The 18,416-nt window shown below is 41.0% G+C and overlaps 1 protein-coding gene across 1 annotated transcript in view; it reads right to left on the reverse strand.

Moving 5' to 3' along the window:
- The window catches only part of tacr1a (tachykinin receptor 1a), a 29,761-nt gene extending 12,536 nt beyond the window's left edge, over positions 1 to 17,225 (reverse strand). Inside the window, exons 1-2 of the mRNA XM_041042223.1 lie at positions 16,671 to 17,225; positions 4,642 to 4,836 (exon numbers count right to left, since the gene is read on the reverse strand). Of these exons, the coding sequence (XP_040898157.1) occupies positions 4,642 to 4,836; positions 16,671 to 17,074 (599 nt within the window). The 5' untranslated portion in view covers positions 17,075 to 17,225. The remainder of the gene's footprint in view (positions 1 to 4,641; positions 4,837 to 16,670) is intronic.
- Between the last annotated feature and the right edge of the window lie 1,191 nt (positions 17,226 to 18,416).

The raw sequence follows: 18,416 nt of genomic DNA on the forward strand, positions 1-18,416 counted from the left end.
CTCCAGCTTATTTAAACATGTGGGTGTTTGTTAGTATACATAATTAATGAATGTGTGTGTGTGTTGGGAGGAAGGGCGGCTGTTCTTTTGACTTTGCCTGCCAGCAGAGGCAAAAGAATAGCGGAGGTAACAGGACGCCTCGCTCCATGCTGCCTTACCGGCACTAATCACAGGCTCATGTCGCGCAAAGCCCAATTTAGTGGAGAGGAATCACAGAGGACAAGGTGTGCTCAGTCTAAGTACATGTGTGTGTGTTGGAGTGTGTGTTTAATACCACATACTATGCATATCCACATGTGTGAGTCATTCTGTTTTGTGAGGTGTTCTTGTATTTCTTTTCTTACGGGAAGCAAACAGTCTCACAAGGATAAAAAGGTGAGGAAGTTTCTCTGAGATGAGAACATTTTGTTAATTCTCACTAACTTCATGGAGTTATCTGGTGTGTGTTTACTGTTAAAATTAGAACTAAGATCAAGGTTTATTTTAGAGTGAAAGTTAGAGGTCGGGGTGTAGAGCACAGTCAGTCAGTTAGTCAGTGGAAACCCCATTTAACCAGCTGCCACACACAATGGCAGTGACTCAACAAGGAACCTGTAGCATCCTGGTGTTGAAGCTTCAATAGCACAAAAGGCTATGTCTTTAGACCTTGGTTGCCAAGTCATTCAGTTTCATCCTCTGATGTTGTTCCTCTGATCATTCCTGGGTGATTCTTTCACACTGACAGGGAGTGTTAAAAGAGCCCAACCCCTCAGGGCAGCACGAATGAGGTTAGGTGCTTTTAATAAAGAAAGTCTGATCTCATGTTAAGGATCAGATCTAGAATCAAGAGGCTAATCAAGGTATCAGAGGACCTTGTGGGACACCACCCAAGCCATTAGCACCTCCTCCACTGTGGAGCTGTAACCTGGAAGATGAGTCCATCATCTGGGGCCACAGTAGGAACAAGGATTACCCAGCTCAGACGACCTTTTTCCACTTCAGATGGTGCAGATGATGAAATCTCAATGGCCCACTCAGAAACCATGAATTGGCCTTTACCCCTTGTGAAGGTCTGCTATTACATGCCACTCCAGGGACAGAGGAATTATTACGATTCTGAGTAAAAATTGCATGCCATGGTTTAAAAACTCCATTATAAGTAAGTATACTTAAGTAAAATAAATATTTACAGAAGTTTAAGAAGCAGGAAAATGTATCAGAAATACTCATTGTGCTTTGTACTTATGACACCATCCAGTGTTATATTTATCATATTTGATATATAAGTCCAATAACATGCAAGCATTATTTTACTTTTGTCAAATGAAGCTAAATTTTTAACTTTATATACCATTGGCTAGTTTGAGCTACAACAATGCATCATATTTTATAAGCTGATCATGTTCTGCTTATCAATAAGCTGATCAATTCTTATTCTCACCATTGACCAGTGACTATAACTGAAATATATGTAGTGGAGTGAAATGTTTAACATTTGCCTCTGAAATATTATAAAGTAGAAGTATAATGTATCATAAAATATTGGCTTGAAATGTGGATTGTGTGGTCTGGAGGTAGCTGTTGTACCTCACAGCCGGACTGTGACTTGGTTCTGCAGATTGGTGATTACTTGTTACGCTCCCACATAGCAATTTTTTTGTTAGTCTTCTTGTCTTGAAAAAGTCCAACAACACTCAGGCCCTAAGTGACCCATGATTATGTCATTTTCAGAGTTTGTTGCATCAGTCTAATCAGTTTACATACAATGCAAGTGTGGAAATTAAGTAGCTGCTGCAGGCTCAATTATAGAGACATGTGAGAGGACATGGAAGAGTTTCTGTACTTCTGCTCACTGAGTGTAGGAGTACTGGTCTTTCTGTGCAGGTGAGAATGTACAATGGGGTTTGTGTGATGGGGTTGAGCAGTTATAGAGTGTATAGTGTAGACAGTGAGGGCGGCGATGGGGAAACGCCTGCAAAGAAAGGCATGTGGGACCAGACCCAGGGTGAGCCTTAATCAGATGTGTCATTTACAGCTTTACCAGCTGAGCTGAATGACTACTGCATTCTTATTCAGCTCCTATGTGCCACTGATTAGCGTTTCATTAAAAAAGTAATATGTGCAGCAGGCATCCCATCATGAACAATGAAATTGCCGTTGCACTGTTCATAACAAACTATATTTCCATGGAGAAATGCGACGGAGGCAGTGGAAGGGGAGGGCAGCAGCAGGCTGGCAGCAGAGCAGGGTAAACACTGTTGCTGATGAACTGAGAGGTTGCCATCAGCAGAGCTGTGCTCAGAGCTGTGTGTCTGAGTGCCTGCATATGTGCGTCACTGCGTGGGTGTTTTTTCTATGTTCGCTGAACTAGTATTGTGTGTGCGCATTTGTGGACATGTTACCTGTGTTTGTGCCTTCTTCTGTGTGTGTTGGCCAGTTATGCCAGCGGGATTACAAAAAGACAAATGGAAGAAATGGGAGGTTACTGGGGTGGTGTGAAGTATGAATAAATCACTTCCAGGCATGCTGCATTTATCCTGCTTTTCTAAACCAGCTTCAGAAGTTTGTTTAGCACAACAAGGTCTCAGTGTGTGCAAGGGGAAGATTAACTCATGCACTTGCGCAACGATAAATTCCCTCGGCTTTTTCTTTTATAGTAGATCATAGGGCGGTGGACAGATGAAATAGGTGCGCTTCTTTTTGCTATTTCCTCTGCACAAGCAATGCATAAATACACAGTGTTAAAACGATTCACTTTCATGTTTAGCCAGTGGTATGATATTAAAAGCCTGTGGATCTATTTTAGCAGCCTGAGGAAAGATGATATCTGGAGGAAAGGTGACCAGTCGACCCTGGCTGTCACTGAACTGCCTGACCAGGGTCACATAGTGCCTGAAAACCATTCTTGTCGCTTGTTGTGACCTTATTTTACCCTGCTGCGTCACAATAATTTGAATTATGTCAGGCAAACGTCTTGGCAGACCTCTACAGCACTCAGAGTTTACAATGATATGCAAAGTGTACTTGAATCTGCCCATGAGGAAAATCACACCAAGGTTTGTCTGAGCCCTTCTCCACTCAAAAAATATGTTTTGCTTATTGTCACTTTCTGTGCAGAGTTTGACACTAGAAGGTTGTTTTGTTGTTCACCTGCTGAAGTTTCTCTGTGCTTAAATCTCAGCTGAAGACATGTACTCTATGTACGAGCTTTGTGACGTCAGAGCTAATTTGGGACAAAGTCGTGGTCCAATATGAAACTTACACTGTGTGATGAGGAAACCTGAAATCTCCAGGTCACGTATGCTGTAAAAGGACTTTATGTTGAAGGATGAGACGTGAGTCCTGCTGTTAAACTTTCGGATAAATGACCCGTTACAGAGGGTGTATAAAAATGAATCAAGGAAATAAAGTGTTTTGCAGCGTAAGGGAAAATGAACAAAAGTAGAGAGAGAAAGCACAACATGGCTGTAAACTGAGGGAGAAAATGAGTTATTGAATAAGCAGTAGATCAGACTTTGACCCTTCGTGACTCTGAATCAGAAAAACACTCTATGCACAGTAAAATTTCCCTGAACGTTGGTTATAGTTTAGAAATGTACATTCTGTGCAGCCCTCTGGCTGAACTCTCTAAATCTGCTGCTACTCAAAGGACTAACAGAATAAAACCAGGTCTGTGTTTGGCTACTTAAGGGGATGATTGAACAGACTCTTTCATTTATAGATTCAAGGCCAAATTGCCAAGTCGGGCGGCTGGCTTTTAGAGAAGTTGCAATCACTAGTGCAGATAAACACAGGGCCAGGCCTCCGAAACACACTGCACCTCCATCTGTTGTGGTTTGACAGAACATCTAAAGCGGGTCTGATATGAGCATCTCTCTTCACATATTCACACTATTTATATAAATATAAACCATATTCTGCTGTGGTGTTACATGGGAAGTTTGCCTGAGTGCTGACAGACTCAGTTCCATTTATTTATTTATTTATTTATTTTACAGCTTGCTAAGTGAGGGTAAAAGTCACAACCACATGTTAGTGATCTAACATCAGTGTGAAAAGCTGAAGTGAAGTGGGAATCGTTGCTCTCAGCTTTGATGTGAAGAGCACTGATTTATGAAACACTGAACAGAGTAGAAATCATGTGGAACCAAGACAAAAATTATATTGAAAGTGAAACACCTAAATGTTGATAAAAACATAAATAAAAATTTAAAAAAGTGTCTTTTTATCTTTAAAATTGCTTTTTTTAAATTATTGATTTATACACATTTGTCCATTGTTGTCCTGACTTGTTGTCTAGATATTTTTAGCTCTACAATGCACAATGTGGTAAACTGCTCTTGTGGTTTCTTAACCTTAGTAGTTGTAAAAGTGGAACTACAAATGGAAAATGAATGGTGGAGTAAGGCCTCAATCAAATCTAATTGTCCTTTTTTTTCCTCAACTCCAAGTGTGTGCCTTTCAGAGGAGGAAGAACACAAATCCCCTATGATGTGCCTTCAATTTGTTCACTACAAAGCACAAAAAGCTTCTGTGCTCCTTCGCCTCGCTCTCTCATTTACACTGAATACAAACAGCATCCTCCCACATTTGCTGCCAATTCAAAAGCAATTAACAACACTCATTGACTATTTGAAAAAGCTGTTCCACAGAGAGACTCACATCTTTTTGAAGTCGCACACGGTGTATACGGGCCAGTCGATGTAACACACCACCCGGCCGGGGAGCTGGTCCGTGTTGGAGTAGTAGTACTGGGGGAAGGCCAGGAGCAGAGCCAGCACCCAGATCACACCCACCACCACTTTGGTCTCGGTGGACGACATGCGCTGCTGCAGAGGGTGGATGATGGCCATGTACCTGCAGAAGGGTGAAGGACAGAAGACTCAGTGATGCTGAGAAACACCTGTGGAGTAATGTGGGCCAGCATTTTCAGGCTGACATGAATTAATGTTATGTAGTATCATAAAATGCCCCAATTAGAAATAAATGTAAGGAGTCAGTGAAGCACTGAGCTAAACAAACATCATTTCTGAGAGACAGGGCTGCCAAAGAAATATGAGTATGCTCACATCTGAGGGACCCCTGCAAAGGATTTAACGCATATTACTGAATATAGTGACCTATTTAAAGTCATATTACCTTATCCAGTTCTTTTTTGTCTCCTAATCGAGCGTTTAAGGATAGAGGGTATATAAATAAAACTGACTTGACTAAAATTTCACGCTACAAGTCCAACACAGACACATCTGATGTGGAGGTAAACACCGTCACATTAAAGCTGAGCCAGCACTTTAACCTCGTTTTCACTGCTTCAGCGCCTGCATGACACAAAAAGTATTATAACCAGTTTTTCTTTAATGAATAGATAACTTAGAAGCAGAACTTGTTTCTGATAGTACGAGGGTATTATATGTATGATGATTACTAGCCGGTGTTCACGGCTCTTTATCCTAAATAGAGAGCTGTACAGAAGGAGGATTCATTGTTCAGTGTTTAGGTCCTCGGTGTAGGCAAAGTGTAAAAAATAATGCTCATTTGTGACTGAGTCATAGATCTAAAATAGAGTTCCTGAAGGGTAACCGAAACTACACAATGAAACACAACCTGCAGGATGTGAACATTCGCAGACACTCGCCCACGCAGCACCATCTGAAACATTTAAAAGGACTCTTCTTTTTTCCAGGTCAAACCACACAGTAAGCTTTGATTTGCCAAAAGTTAAACTGAATCACTTTCCGTGTAAATCCATACAGACCGGCTCATAAAACAACCCTCTCTGAAGAGAAACCAACACCAGACAACACAGTGTCTGCCATGAAGTGGGGTTATAGTGAGGTGGTTCCCCTCTGCGTTTGAGTAATCATTTCACATTGTTATAATCATGCTTCTAATCAGAGAGACAACGGAGTGCACGAATAACTCAAAATGACCTCGTACATCATTAACGGTGAGTCTCATCAGGAAAATGGCTTAAAACTCTTCTGCTGACAGAATCCATTTCTCCTCAGTAAAAATACGATACCTGAGGGTGTGAGGAGAAAATCAGATGCTTCATCTTGTTTTTCTTTTGCAACGATTTCAGACTCAGGTTCATCAGAGGTTTGGTTGTATTGACGTACTTTAATTTAAATCCCTTAAACATTGTTTGCTCTTCCTAACAACTTAATAACCTGGAAGCTATATTCATCCAGTGCAGAGCTGATTGTATTTAAAATCATTTCTCGGGGACACATTTTATTTATGAACTCAAATATTATTATACAGACTATTTCATATTGTGTATACAGACAGTACATGGTCTGGAAACAGGTCCTGTACACTGTATATTAACGACTATAGAGCATTAACATCAGTGTTATTATTTATATGGCTCCCTTTTATGCAAAGCTCTCCAGTAAAATGCCATCCTGAGCCAAAGAGGTCTAATTAAAGGCTTAATCCCACTAATAACCCAAATGAATCTGCTAAATGGACGTTCCCCCTCTAATTATATCAGAGACAAGAGGAGGCCTTTGAAATCAAACGCTCCCAGCGGTCTGCTGAAAATGGGAGATCACAGTCTCCGTTTTACTTTGGCTCTGCTTCAAATGGCGCTGGCAGCCATGCGTGTGGCTTTTCTTCATGTTAGGTGAGTCACAGTCCGGCTGTTGATGTATGAATCAAACACACACCTGCAGAGGACAGTGGTCTGCTCACTTGACAGCCCAAATCATCATCACCCCTGCTGGCACTGAAGCACTGCACTCAGACTTATTGCATCCCAGGCACCAGCGAACCTTTTCAAGTGGACTCGGGTCCACTTGAAAAGGTGGTCTCGAGTGCAGTTGATGTTTTTGTGTAAGGTTCACATCAGGTGTGAAAACTACTTTACTAAACACAGAAGTGGACTGCTGTTTAAAATGTGATGTAATAAATGTTTGGGGATCTCACTGCTCTACTGAAGAAAGGAAGCGCATGCTTGAACTTTGGCCAGATGAAAACATACACTCACTAGCCACTTTATTAGGTACACCTTGCTGGTACCAGGTTGGACACTCTTTTGCCTTCTGATCTGCCTTAATTCTTCGTGGCACAGATTGAACAAGCTAGCATCACACAGTTGCTACAGAGTGTAGGTCGACTACGTTGCATTGACTCAGGATCTTGTGATTGGAGTGACAACAATAACGCCACGTGGCTGTTGATGCAAGTGTACTCTTGCTCTTCTTTGTTTTTATTAGTAATTGTACTTGGGCACAGAACATGTTAACATGTTACATATGGTTTGTTTAATCCATACAACAGGTAACATGTAAATACAACACTCAGCCATTTAATCTGGGTTATGTGCTGAACACGTGCTGAACACATAACCTGCTTTAAAATAACCACAAAGAGTGACTGTGATTTTGTGTGAATCAGCTACATTATCTCTCCAGAGCCTTGTAGTGGCAGCTGTGGCTCCGGAGGCAATCGCCAGGGGTCTCTGGCTTTTCCTGTCCACATATTGAAGTGCCCTTGTATAAAATGTTGGATGCACTATCAATTAACATGCAGCCACGCTCGAATACATGAAAAAAAGTCCTTCAAATCCCTGAGGGCAGCAGCGTCTTAGATGGTTTAACTGTAACAAATATTACGATTTATAATTTGCAAAGCACTTTGTGACTGATGTCTGCTGTGCACATTCAAACTCTATTTTACTTTTCATCTAATTTCAGTGTGTTTCAGTTTGAGAGCATCAGCTCTGTCTGATTAACTCCTTTGCCTACAAATAGAGAATAATCCATACTCTAACTCCTCCTTAGCATAACTCAACATGAACACTGCTTTTATTCACATTAAAAAGCCAGTCTCTGCATTCTAATGTCCCAACAGCCACTGAGAGGTAATTCATTTGGTAGAGAGCTCTGCTTCCCTGTGTTCCCCTCCCTTTGATTTCTCATCTTGGAAAGCACACCTTTGAGACTTTGGACTTCAAATATATGGAATATCTGATTCCTCTGTACAGGATACCTCTCACACGGTGGCAGGCAGCACGTGCCGCCTGTGCTAGACTGCATGGGTGAAATACAACTCCAATTATCCCTTAAACCACCATGGCAATGCAGCGGTTCAATATAAACACCATGAGGCTCCCACAACGCTTTCCTGAAGAGAAATAAGCGTTTAAGAAGGAAGCAGCTAAAACGACAGATGAAATTGCCTGCCTTCAAGCCTGCCAGTGATTTTTTTTCTGTTTTCTTTTTGTTTTCAAATTGCATTTGAAAGTAGCCTGTGGTAATTTGATCATGAATTTGTTTCCCCTGGTTTATTGGCCTCGCAGGGGGTTGTTGTTGTGTTGCCGAATGTTACATAAAATTTCCATCAACTGTTGGGAGGAGACAGGCTGAGTGAAGGTGGCAGAGCTTGGGGTCTGTGTGTGTGTGTGTGTGCGTGTGTGTGTGTGTGTGTTGGGTAATTTGAAGGATTGTCACTTGTTTCCATTATTGTCCACATGCATATATATGACTCCTTCAGCCACCTCTGTCTTATTAATAACCAGCAGACAGTCCTGTGTCCTGTGCAGAACCAGCATCCACCTGCTCACCACAGCATCACCTCTTCTCTGATTGTGCGTGCAGCCTTTGTGTGTGTGCGTGTGCACATAGAAATGCCCTTAGTAGGAGAAGATGAACTTGCTTGTTGAGGTCAGCCTGATCTTATGGTTGATACTTTATGTGCTGGTGAATGATTGAAAATAATTCTCCTGCTGCTACTGTGACTACAACAATGACTACTACGAATAATAATGATAATAAAGAAGAAAAGATGAATACCTTGCTGCATGAACAACAAATAATACCTGACTACAACAAAGTAGATGTAGATATTTAATCTCAGTGATTTCATTCTACACAAATGATGGAAACAAATATAATGTGTCCCAGCTGTGTCTGGGAATGTTCATCACTTTTTAGTGTCCCCAGGAAACAGATGCCTTCTAATTTCCGTTGTGATCTACAACATGCGGCATTCCTGTGTTTGGTTGTGGTTTCTCTCTTTTGTCCAAAATGGTGTACGTGCATTGTCAAACTGATCAACATGTTCTCTTCATTAGTTTGTATTCTATTTCTATTCTATTTGCATCTGTTTTCTTAAGCTGCAGTACGTTGAATAGGAAAAAATGAAAACTGTGCTTAACAAGCAGATAACACTTCAGCCACCAGTCAGGCCAAGTGTCCTTAAGCAAGGCACATGCAGCCTTGCAGCCATTTTTCAGGCTGTAGTTGGAGTTGATTTTTCAGTGACAGGAAATGAAAAGTGTTGATTGGGGTGTTGTTTACTCACACAGAGGTGGCATTGCTCTGAGGCGGCTGTTCAAAATCATCTGGATGTCTGACACTGACTCTGATCGAGGTGGATTTATTGAAGCGTCGCTGAAACGCAGTTTTCATTCTCGTGCCACACTATTACATCTTAAAAGGCATAATGTGAACATTAGAATCAAAATAGCATATTAGACATTTGTTCCATACATTATATTAATAATACTGGACCAGTCACTGTCATCTGTTGTTGCTAGAGTATCATCTACGAGTACCAATAAACCTCAGGTTCTGTTTCATTCTGACATTTCTGTTAGTAAACTTCCTGTATCATCATTAATACAGTGTCATTATTAGTATGTATGGTGATGAAGAATAACAGACTGGGTCTCCTTGAATTCATGATGGTAACATTGACTTCAGGAGTGTGTGACTGCTGCCTCCACAAACACTAACAGTAGAACAAACACTACACTATCATTACTGGCCATGCTCCTGAAAATGTGTGTATTTTCTGATTTACTGAACACTAGTCAAATGTTCAACATGACCATAACACAGGACCAGTGCGCATTCATGTTAAGTGGCAGAAGCGCTTCGAAACAACTTCTGCTACTAATGAAAGGAAATAAAATGAATTTATACAGATATTCTTGATGCACAGAGGAAGGATCCTAATGACTTTGGAAAGTGGATTTTAGTTTATAACGTTCTAAAACTAACCAAGATTATCAACAGAATGTGAAGAAATGACAGTTCTGACGTTAAAAGACAAAGATGTCTACGTGTTGTGTTGCAGTGATATCTACTGAAGTTAGCATGCTAACGAGCTAGCCTCAGTTCATTCAGTCTCATAACGCTCCTTGTACCTAAAGAGGTGATAGTGAGTCACTGTAGCGTAGCTGTGAGAAGGCTACATGGAATTATAGATGCAAATACCTGAGCTAACCCAGATACACTGGCATTGGTATAATTAAAAGTCACTAATAGATAAATGCATAAACAACCAACCAATCTTTGGACAGCTCCCTCCAGTTCCAGGGGACACATCCATCATTTTTCACACTGAGCTGTATTCATCATGACAAAAAGACCAAACCCAGTGTCTAAAATCCCCTGGATTACGATGTTTTTGCAGAACCATAAATAAATAAATCACAATAAAACTAAATAAAATACATTTGTGGTTTGGGGAAGGTTACAGTCAGGGTCAAACGAGAAAAACCTTAAAGCTACAGAAATGAAAATTTTAACTCGCAGTAGAAATTTTCATGGTATAATTTGAAAATCAAAGCCACAGAGAGCTGAGGCAAATTTACACCCATCCACTTTTTCTTCTTCTGCACATCTATGTCACCCTATTGCCTGCTCCTAGTCATGTCGTATAATCCTTTTGTAGTGAGAAAACACATTCTTCCTACTTTTCATGTACAGAGCATGAATCACAGAAAGAACCAGAAAGGGAAGAGTGGCAGAGGCCAGAATAACTTCCCATGATGATCCCTCTGGGGACAGCAGATGGAGGAGAGAGAGGAGGAAGTGAAAATTGGAGGAAGGAGGTGAGGAAGCTGGAGAGGAGGCCACCATAAGCTGTCATTGAAATGCTGTGCAGTAAGTCATCTGCTGCCGTGAGTTAGACTGACTGGGACAAACTGGATGTGTTGTTCAGCTGCAGTAGGTGGTTATAAATGGTCCAGTTCTGGGAAACATTAGCTGACCTGGTCCAGCCTCAGTCAATCATTCTTTTATTTGTTACTGAACTTGCTCCTCAGTCGAATAAGGGGCAGCATGATGTCTGAGAGGCAGGCAGGTGGTCACAACACTTGCAGACTGTGATTCTCTTAGTGAATGAGTAACGCTCTTTATTCTCAACACAACGACCGCTGAAGTATCCTTAGAGGAGCAATCCATCTGTGAGCGCTCTTACACCGACATATATCACCAATCTGTGACACTCAGCTCTCTGCAGGAATCACAAAACACTGTAAATTTCCTTTAGGTGCATCCACTGCCCACAGAATTTTTCTGAATGCATTCCAGTACAGGTGGAGCAGGAAAATTAGACTTTTTAGTTTTTAGTAGACAAAAAGTTCATTCTTGACCAGAGTTCCCAACGAGGGGGTCAGGACCCCAAGAAGAGGGTGCAAGACAAATCTGAGGGGTCACAAGATTATTACCGGGGAAGGAAAGAAAATTTTTAAAACTTTTTTTCCTAATCTTTGCCTTTGCCTCACTGTATAATTATTAATGTATAGCTCAGGTTGAAATCATCTGGAGAGGAAGCGTGCCAAGAAAACATCCCTGCACCACCCTGATGTTTGATGTGGACACTGACTGAAACTCCTGATCTGTAACTGCATTTCAGTATTTTAACACTCAGTGTGAGTGAAAGTGTAAAGTTTGGGGCTAGACTTTTTTGATCCTCTGTTGACTAATTTTTTTCCCCTGCTGTCATATTGAGCAGACTTCTCCATAGCAGGCTGCCAGGCTCTGTGTGGTGCTGCCTTCTGTAGCTGTGATTATGTCGGTGTGTGTCACTGGTGCTGTCTTTTTTGCTAAATATGTGCCTTTGTAGAATCAGGGAAGTGGCAGTAATTCACTGCTGTGCAATAACCTTCTCTTTAATGTGCTGTCAAAACCACAACACTTAACACTGTTCAGCTTCATCCACCAAAGTACCTTCAAAACGAAGTAACAGGTCCCCACCAATGCTGCTGACATGTACGCTTCACAGAAATATCTTCAAAGGGGAGCTACAGGCTGATGCTTCTTCTTCTTCTTCTTCTTATTATTATTATTATTAATAACAACAACAACAATCATTTAAAAATGAACCACAAAACAACACAATCTTACAGTTAATCAGCAGGATTTTCAGCTCCTGGTCCTCATAATGTCAGCGCTGAAAACTACCAGTGCATTTACAGGTTCAGGAAGATCTTTTATTTTTACTGAGCAGCAATGACGTGAACTCTTTTTCATCAAGTAACTTTTAGTTGGTCCAAACATTGCTATTATTAAAATAGAGATAACATTATGCTGATTTGATAGACTTACAAATACATATGCTAATTTGCACATATGGCTCACTCATCCCATCCAATCACCCTAATCAAGAGTTGCTTTGCACAAATGAGCACTTGGAAATGCACACTTATGGCTCATTCTGAATGGTTAAACTGTCTCCACAAAGCAAACTATGAATTGATCAGTTCAAGCATTGCTGAAGGCTGAACATAAGACAATGTGATCATCAGTGACTCATACAAAGGACCGTGCGGCTCCCTGTGACAGCCACAGCGGAACTAAATGGCACAGAAATTATCCCAATGAGACAATGAATTTCAGTCACATCCTCCACACTGCATTGAGCACATTGAACCATGGTCGCTATTAAACAATATCCATCAGTCCATTCTATATGCTCCCTAATCCCTGGGACCTAGAGCCTGTCTCCGGATGCAATTGGCAGACGGCAGAGACATATTCTCAGTGACCACTGCAGGACTGCAGTCTACTGCAGGACCATTCTCTATAGATAAATATATTAACAGATGGGTACTTCACCTCAATTTCACAGTCGCATGTCTGTGGACCACAGGAGAGTGGTTCACCTCACACAGTCACAGGAAGAGCTCCTGTGATTGGGGTGCAGGAGTTGTTCATAAATCTATCACTAAGTATGTTTGTAAATGTCCTCATGTACTCGACTGGCACGATGAATGTTATTAGCTTGTAAAGAGATAATTAACGTGTATATCATTGGCTAAGAAACATCTGCGGTGCCATCCACTCAAAAGGAATCCACTGTAAACAGGGTGTCGTAGCATTACAAGCTGTCACACAAACACACAAACTGTGCTCAGACCGAATGCAAGGTGAATTTTAGAGTGTGAATGTTTATGAAGTGACTGGAAAGCAGATGCAAATTTGCCTGAGGTGGTGCAAACTGAATCAAAGACACATCCTGGGGCTTTATGAATCTGCTTCACAAATGAACAGAGATTAGAGGAAAAAGGAGAGAGACTCAAGGTAAATAGAAAGAGAAAGAACTGGAGTTTCATCCAACATACAGGTGAACTCCCACATGAGATCAAAGAGCAGTTTAAGTAGAATTTGACTTGGGACCATTTTAAATGACCATGTACCATAAATACACATACACAACCTGTTGTTTTGCTGAAGGGTCACCATTTTGGCACAGTGCAAGTGATCCAACATGAGTCGCAGATGATGCTTATAAACATACCATGAGCTGCTTGTGGTTGGTGCAATCAGATGTTCCAGTTAAACCACATGAATACTACTCTTATTTCTCAAAGTAATTACTTTTACAAATGATTTGGGTTTGGCAGTTACACACCCCAAATTGTTACTTTTAGTCATACCAACAGTGTGTGACCCAGAGTGTGGTAAGAGATGGCAAAGTTGGCCTGTCAGATGAGTGTTACATTACTGTGGTCCAGACTGAAATATCTCAGCAACTAAATGCATAAATTGACATGAACTGAAATTGAAACTGAAATTTGTGGTCCTTCAGAGGATGTGACCATTGGTGATCCCCTGATAGTTCCCTGAGCATCACAAGAGATTATTTTATTTTATTTTTTGGTAATACATTTCATATTTTTATATATTTAAATTGGATGGATTGCCATAAAATTTGGTACAGATATTCATGGGATATTCATGGTGCAATCTTAAAGGTAAAATTCTGACTTACCCTGTGAAAAATTTCAACATCTATGGACCAAATTGCCAGAAATCTTTCTCACCACCATGAGGTTGAAATTTATGGTTTAGACTGAAATGTCTCAGCAACTACTGGATGGACTGCCGTTAAATTAAGGAGATGCATTCGTGTTCTCCCCTGGATAAATTGTGACAGCTTCGTTAATCCATTCTCTTTCCAAATAGCGCCATCATCAGGTCGAAATTTGTTTTTGTCAAACACTTTTAGTGCTAACCAGCTAACATGGTAAACATTACCTATACATCAGGCTTTTTTCTTGTTAGCCTTGTATGATCACATTAGCTTTTAGTTATTATTAACCAGCTTTAATTTAGTAATATTCAAATCTGCACTTCTTGAGACACTTATGCTATAACTACGTTTGAACTAGGAATGAACAGCTGTTGCAAGCAGCACCTGAGGCAAACACATCTAATACTCACCCTAATTCTGAAGGGAAATGATCATCTTAAGTAATGAAACCATAAAGAAACTTTCAGCTTTTATTGTTCCATTCCATTTTAATGTTTTCTACTCTACTTTGATCCAGGATTTTAAGCAAGTAGTGCCAATCCCAGAAAACCCAGGTTCATCAACACATTACCAAAAGGAAAAGAAATAATACAAAATAAAAGGGTTTTCTAAAGGAAGGTGGATTGAGCTGAGTTATATAATTTTATAAGAACAGGTTTTTCTTAGGATCAGCATCAGACCCAGCACAGTGGCAGCAGCCCTCAGTTGAGTGCTGTGCTAGATGATCTATGGGTTCTGAAGAGCAAGAGCCACACCACAGGAATGATCGCAGCAATGATGGAGATGACAAAAATGTCTTATCAGCTGCAGCGCAGCACTCCGTGCCCCCTGAAGAGATCCTGCAGATTTGCTCTATTTACCAAAAGTTATTTGATGTCTGGTAATTAATGGGAACTCTTCAGCTCGCATAGGAAGGGGTGAATGAAAATCAAAAAGCGAAACATTAACTGGTGCCTAAATAGCTTGGAGAAATGGCTGCGTGTGATGAATCACAGTAGGAGAATCTCTGCCTTATGCTCCTCCACCATCATCATCCCCAACGCTTTCAAAAAATCAGAAATACCATTTCCCACAACAGCCAGAACACTATGGTGCCATCAGTGTGAATTTAATGCTTCTCCACAGGGTTTTAGATAACATCTGCATGTGGCATGGACAGGGGTCAGTGGAAAACAACGAGATTTCTAGATCTCCTGAATGACAAATTGGGCTGAATGGCAAGTTAGTAATGAGCAGATTGAACGCATATGGTGTGTGTGGCCTGTTGCCATCTTAATTTCATTCTCACTTCCACTTGCTCTAAAGGTTTAACCTAATATGACAAAAGGTCACGTTCATTGTTCTCTTGCTGAAAGAGACGGAATGCAGAGAAATTACAAGCATTTATCACAGAGATGTGGAGGTTCAGACGTGGTAAGGTTCAGGCAGGATGGATACAGCTCTGGGTGTATTTACAGTCACACACACACACACACCCAGAATCAGAATAACAATGAGACATACATGTACACATTTTGTGTTGAGACAGTTAATTACACACACACACACATATGAACAGATGTATATACAACCACACACCCCACCACACATGGACTCACACATATAGACGTACACGCACACATGCTGAAACTCGTGAACACGTAATGACACACACCCATACTCAGTCATATACCTATAATCTGATGCACACATGCACGCACACATAAGCATCCACACACACACATGCAGCAGTGCACAGGATTTTATGCCTTTAATATCAATTCGGCCTCATTGTCCCATCCCATTGATGAAGTGGGCTCCTACACACATGAATGTTCACTGAGACGGAGAGAGGCCTGGGATATAAAGATATAAATCTCCATAACACCATATATTCTCAGCAGAGTCACTACAGTATAAAGTCCGGCATGGACAGATATAAAACCTAACATACTGTAGCCTACGGTTTGTAGCCCACAATGGCTGGCTGCTTGGAGAAAAGGCTTTTTTTTTTCTCACTAGGACTTGATCGAGTCCTATTAAGTCCTTGCATTATTAGGCTGTACGCAACGGCCCGGCAGGCAATGAGCCATTAAACCACGGCTGTGCTGGTGGTTTGTTTGGCTCACTGAGTTACACACAGCTTCCTCGACCATATGGAAATAAGAAGGGATTAAATGAAATAAAAGTTTCTTTCTTTTTCTTTTCATTCACAGAGCACACAACCAAGGAAACAAAGTAATATCACAGCCTGTTCTTCAACAGGATTTTGGTGAAGAGTCAGCAAAATCCTCTTAGTTATCAGCATTTTTTTTTATTCCTAAAGTAACCACATCACACTTAACTTTGGTCTTTATTTGGCACGACTGTTATAACATTCTTGAGTTTTCCTATGATTTAGGAGGAAAATGGGGGTGAAAAACCCTGACCATGAACGATCTGTACAAACCTGAACCTGAACAACTGATGATGGTTTTAATGTGCGCTTTTTAAAAAAAAAGAAATTGTTAAATTCCTTTACATTAATTGTTTAGTAAATGTGAAGCATTCGATTGGATGGTCCAATCTAAAGTTTTATAATATTTTTCAGTGCTTGGTGCCAGAGATTTTTTCATTTTGCCATGTATTCTTTTTAATACACACGGGAACTCGCAGCTTACCTGTCCAGAGCGATGGCAGTCATTGAGTAGATGCTGGCAAAGACAGCCGCGATCGGAAAGAAGTTGTGGAAGCGGCAGTAGACCAGTCCGAAGTACCACTCATTGTGCACGGCGTAGGTGAAGTTGATCACCGTGTTGAAGGCGGACATGGAGGCTTCAGCGAACGCCAGGTTCAGCAGGAAGTAGTTGGTGACGGTCCTCATGCGTTTATGCGCCATAATAATCCAGATCACTGTAACATTACCTACCACGGACACAATAACTATACAGCTGTACGCAATGGCCCAGAGGACGATTCTCCAGACTGGCTGGACAAACTGGTTCCAGTATATGGTCCCGTTATTGGTGTCGTTGGAGGTGGTGGTCCAATTTGGCACATCGGTGGAATTGAATAAAGGATCCATTTCGCAGTTTAAGACCGAAAGTCACACTAAAGCACTCGATATAAACCTAAATCATGACACAACAAAGTCAAAGATCCCGTGCCAAATGCAAAGACAACTATCGAAAGTTTCAGAAAGCTTCACCGCTGCACGCTCATTTGAAAATGCACAACTGTAGTGTGCGGAATGTTCACATGAAAACGACACTGTCGTATTAAAGTAAATTTGGAAACTGAGTAAAAATTGTCTGCTTTAAGCGGTCATTTCATTATCAGCCTAACTACCGTTTAAACTTTCACCCGTGCGTAAAAAAGAAAACGCGCCTTTTACGCACATTACAGCACTAGAACAAGTCTCTGTTCCCTAAACTGGTCACACATATGAGCGGGCTCTGCACCTTCCTCTCTCCCTCAGCTGCTCTGTGCTCTTCTCCTGCTCCTCTGCTCAAACTGAGCGGCTGCACACCAGCTTATGGAGCGAGCCGCTGCGCACCCGTCCAATAGGCAGCCTCTGTAATTATGACTATGGATGAGCACAGGTACGTTATTCATCCAATCTGAGTCAGACCGCGCGGGGCAGACAACAGGATTATCATGCCTAAATATCTCTTTATCTGATTTCATTTGCTCATAATTCCTTTATTGGCAATAACAAACAGCACACAAGCAGGAGAATGAATGAACGAATTCAGATCATGAGAAATAACAACAACAACAATACCGATAATAAATATGTAGATGTCACAGGGATGGCAGGAGACGCATCACTGTTGTCATTCATCTTGAATACATTAATAGAGCTAATGTCCAAATACAACTTAATTTGTTGGTGGTGTTAAATGTGGTGAGGAGCCACACTGATTGAATGTCCCTGTCTTCCCACTCACTGCCCCCTCTTGTGGCCTCGCAGGCTGGACTTAACTTTAATACTCTTTAGCATCCATTAATATAATAATTCCATAATAATTGCTTGACTCATGAAAAAAAAAAAAAAAAAACCACTACAACAGGAATGCTTCACAAGAGCAGGGCAGTCCCTGACATTTTTCCTCAGGAAACTGCTCTCTTTTATTGTTTACAAACCAAGCTTTATATATTTTATCACAGACATGTTTCTGGCTCCATGTCTGTATTTGCAGGGGTTGACCCAGGAGAGCAGTGCGAGAGGATGAATGAGTTCATTAAGCGCGCTACTTCCAGGCTTGCCACTGGACCCTTGACAGCAATAAAAGCCTGGAGAGTTGAATGATCATTCACACACAGGTTTCACAACTGTGAACCTGAGAGGTTTTCTATTATTTATATTATTGATATTGGTATTTCAATCAGTGTTTGTAGGTTATGTATATAATGTACATTCATGG

The sequence above is a fragment of the Toxotes jaculatrix genome, chromosome 7, assembly GCF_017976425.1.
Source record: "Toxotes jaculatrix isolate fToxJac2 chromosome 7, fToxJac2.pri, whole genome shotgun sequence".
In the NCBI taxonomy this organism is placed as follows: Eukaryota; Metazoa; Chordata; class Actinopteri; family Toxotidae; genus Toxotes; species Toxotes jaculatrix.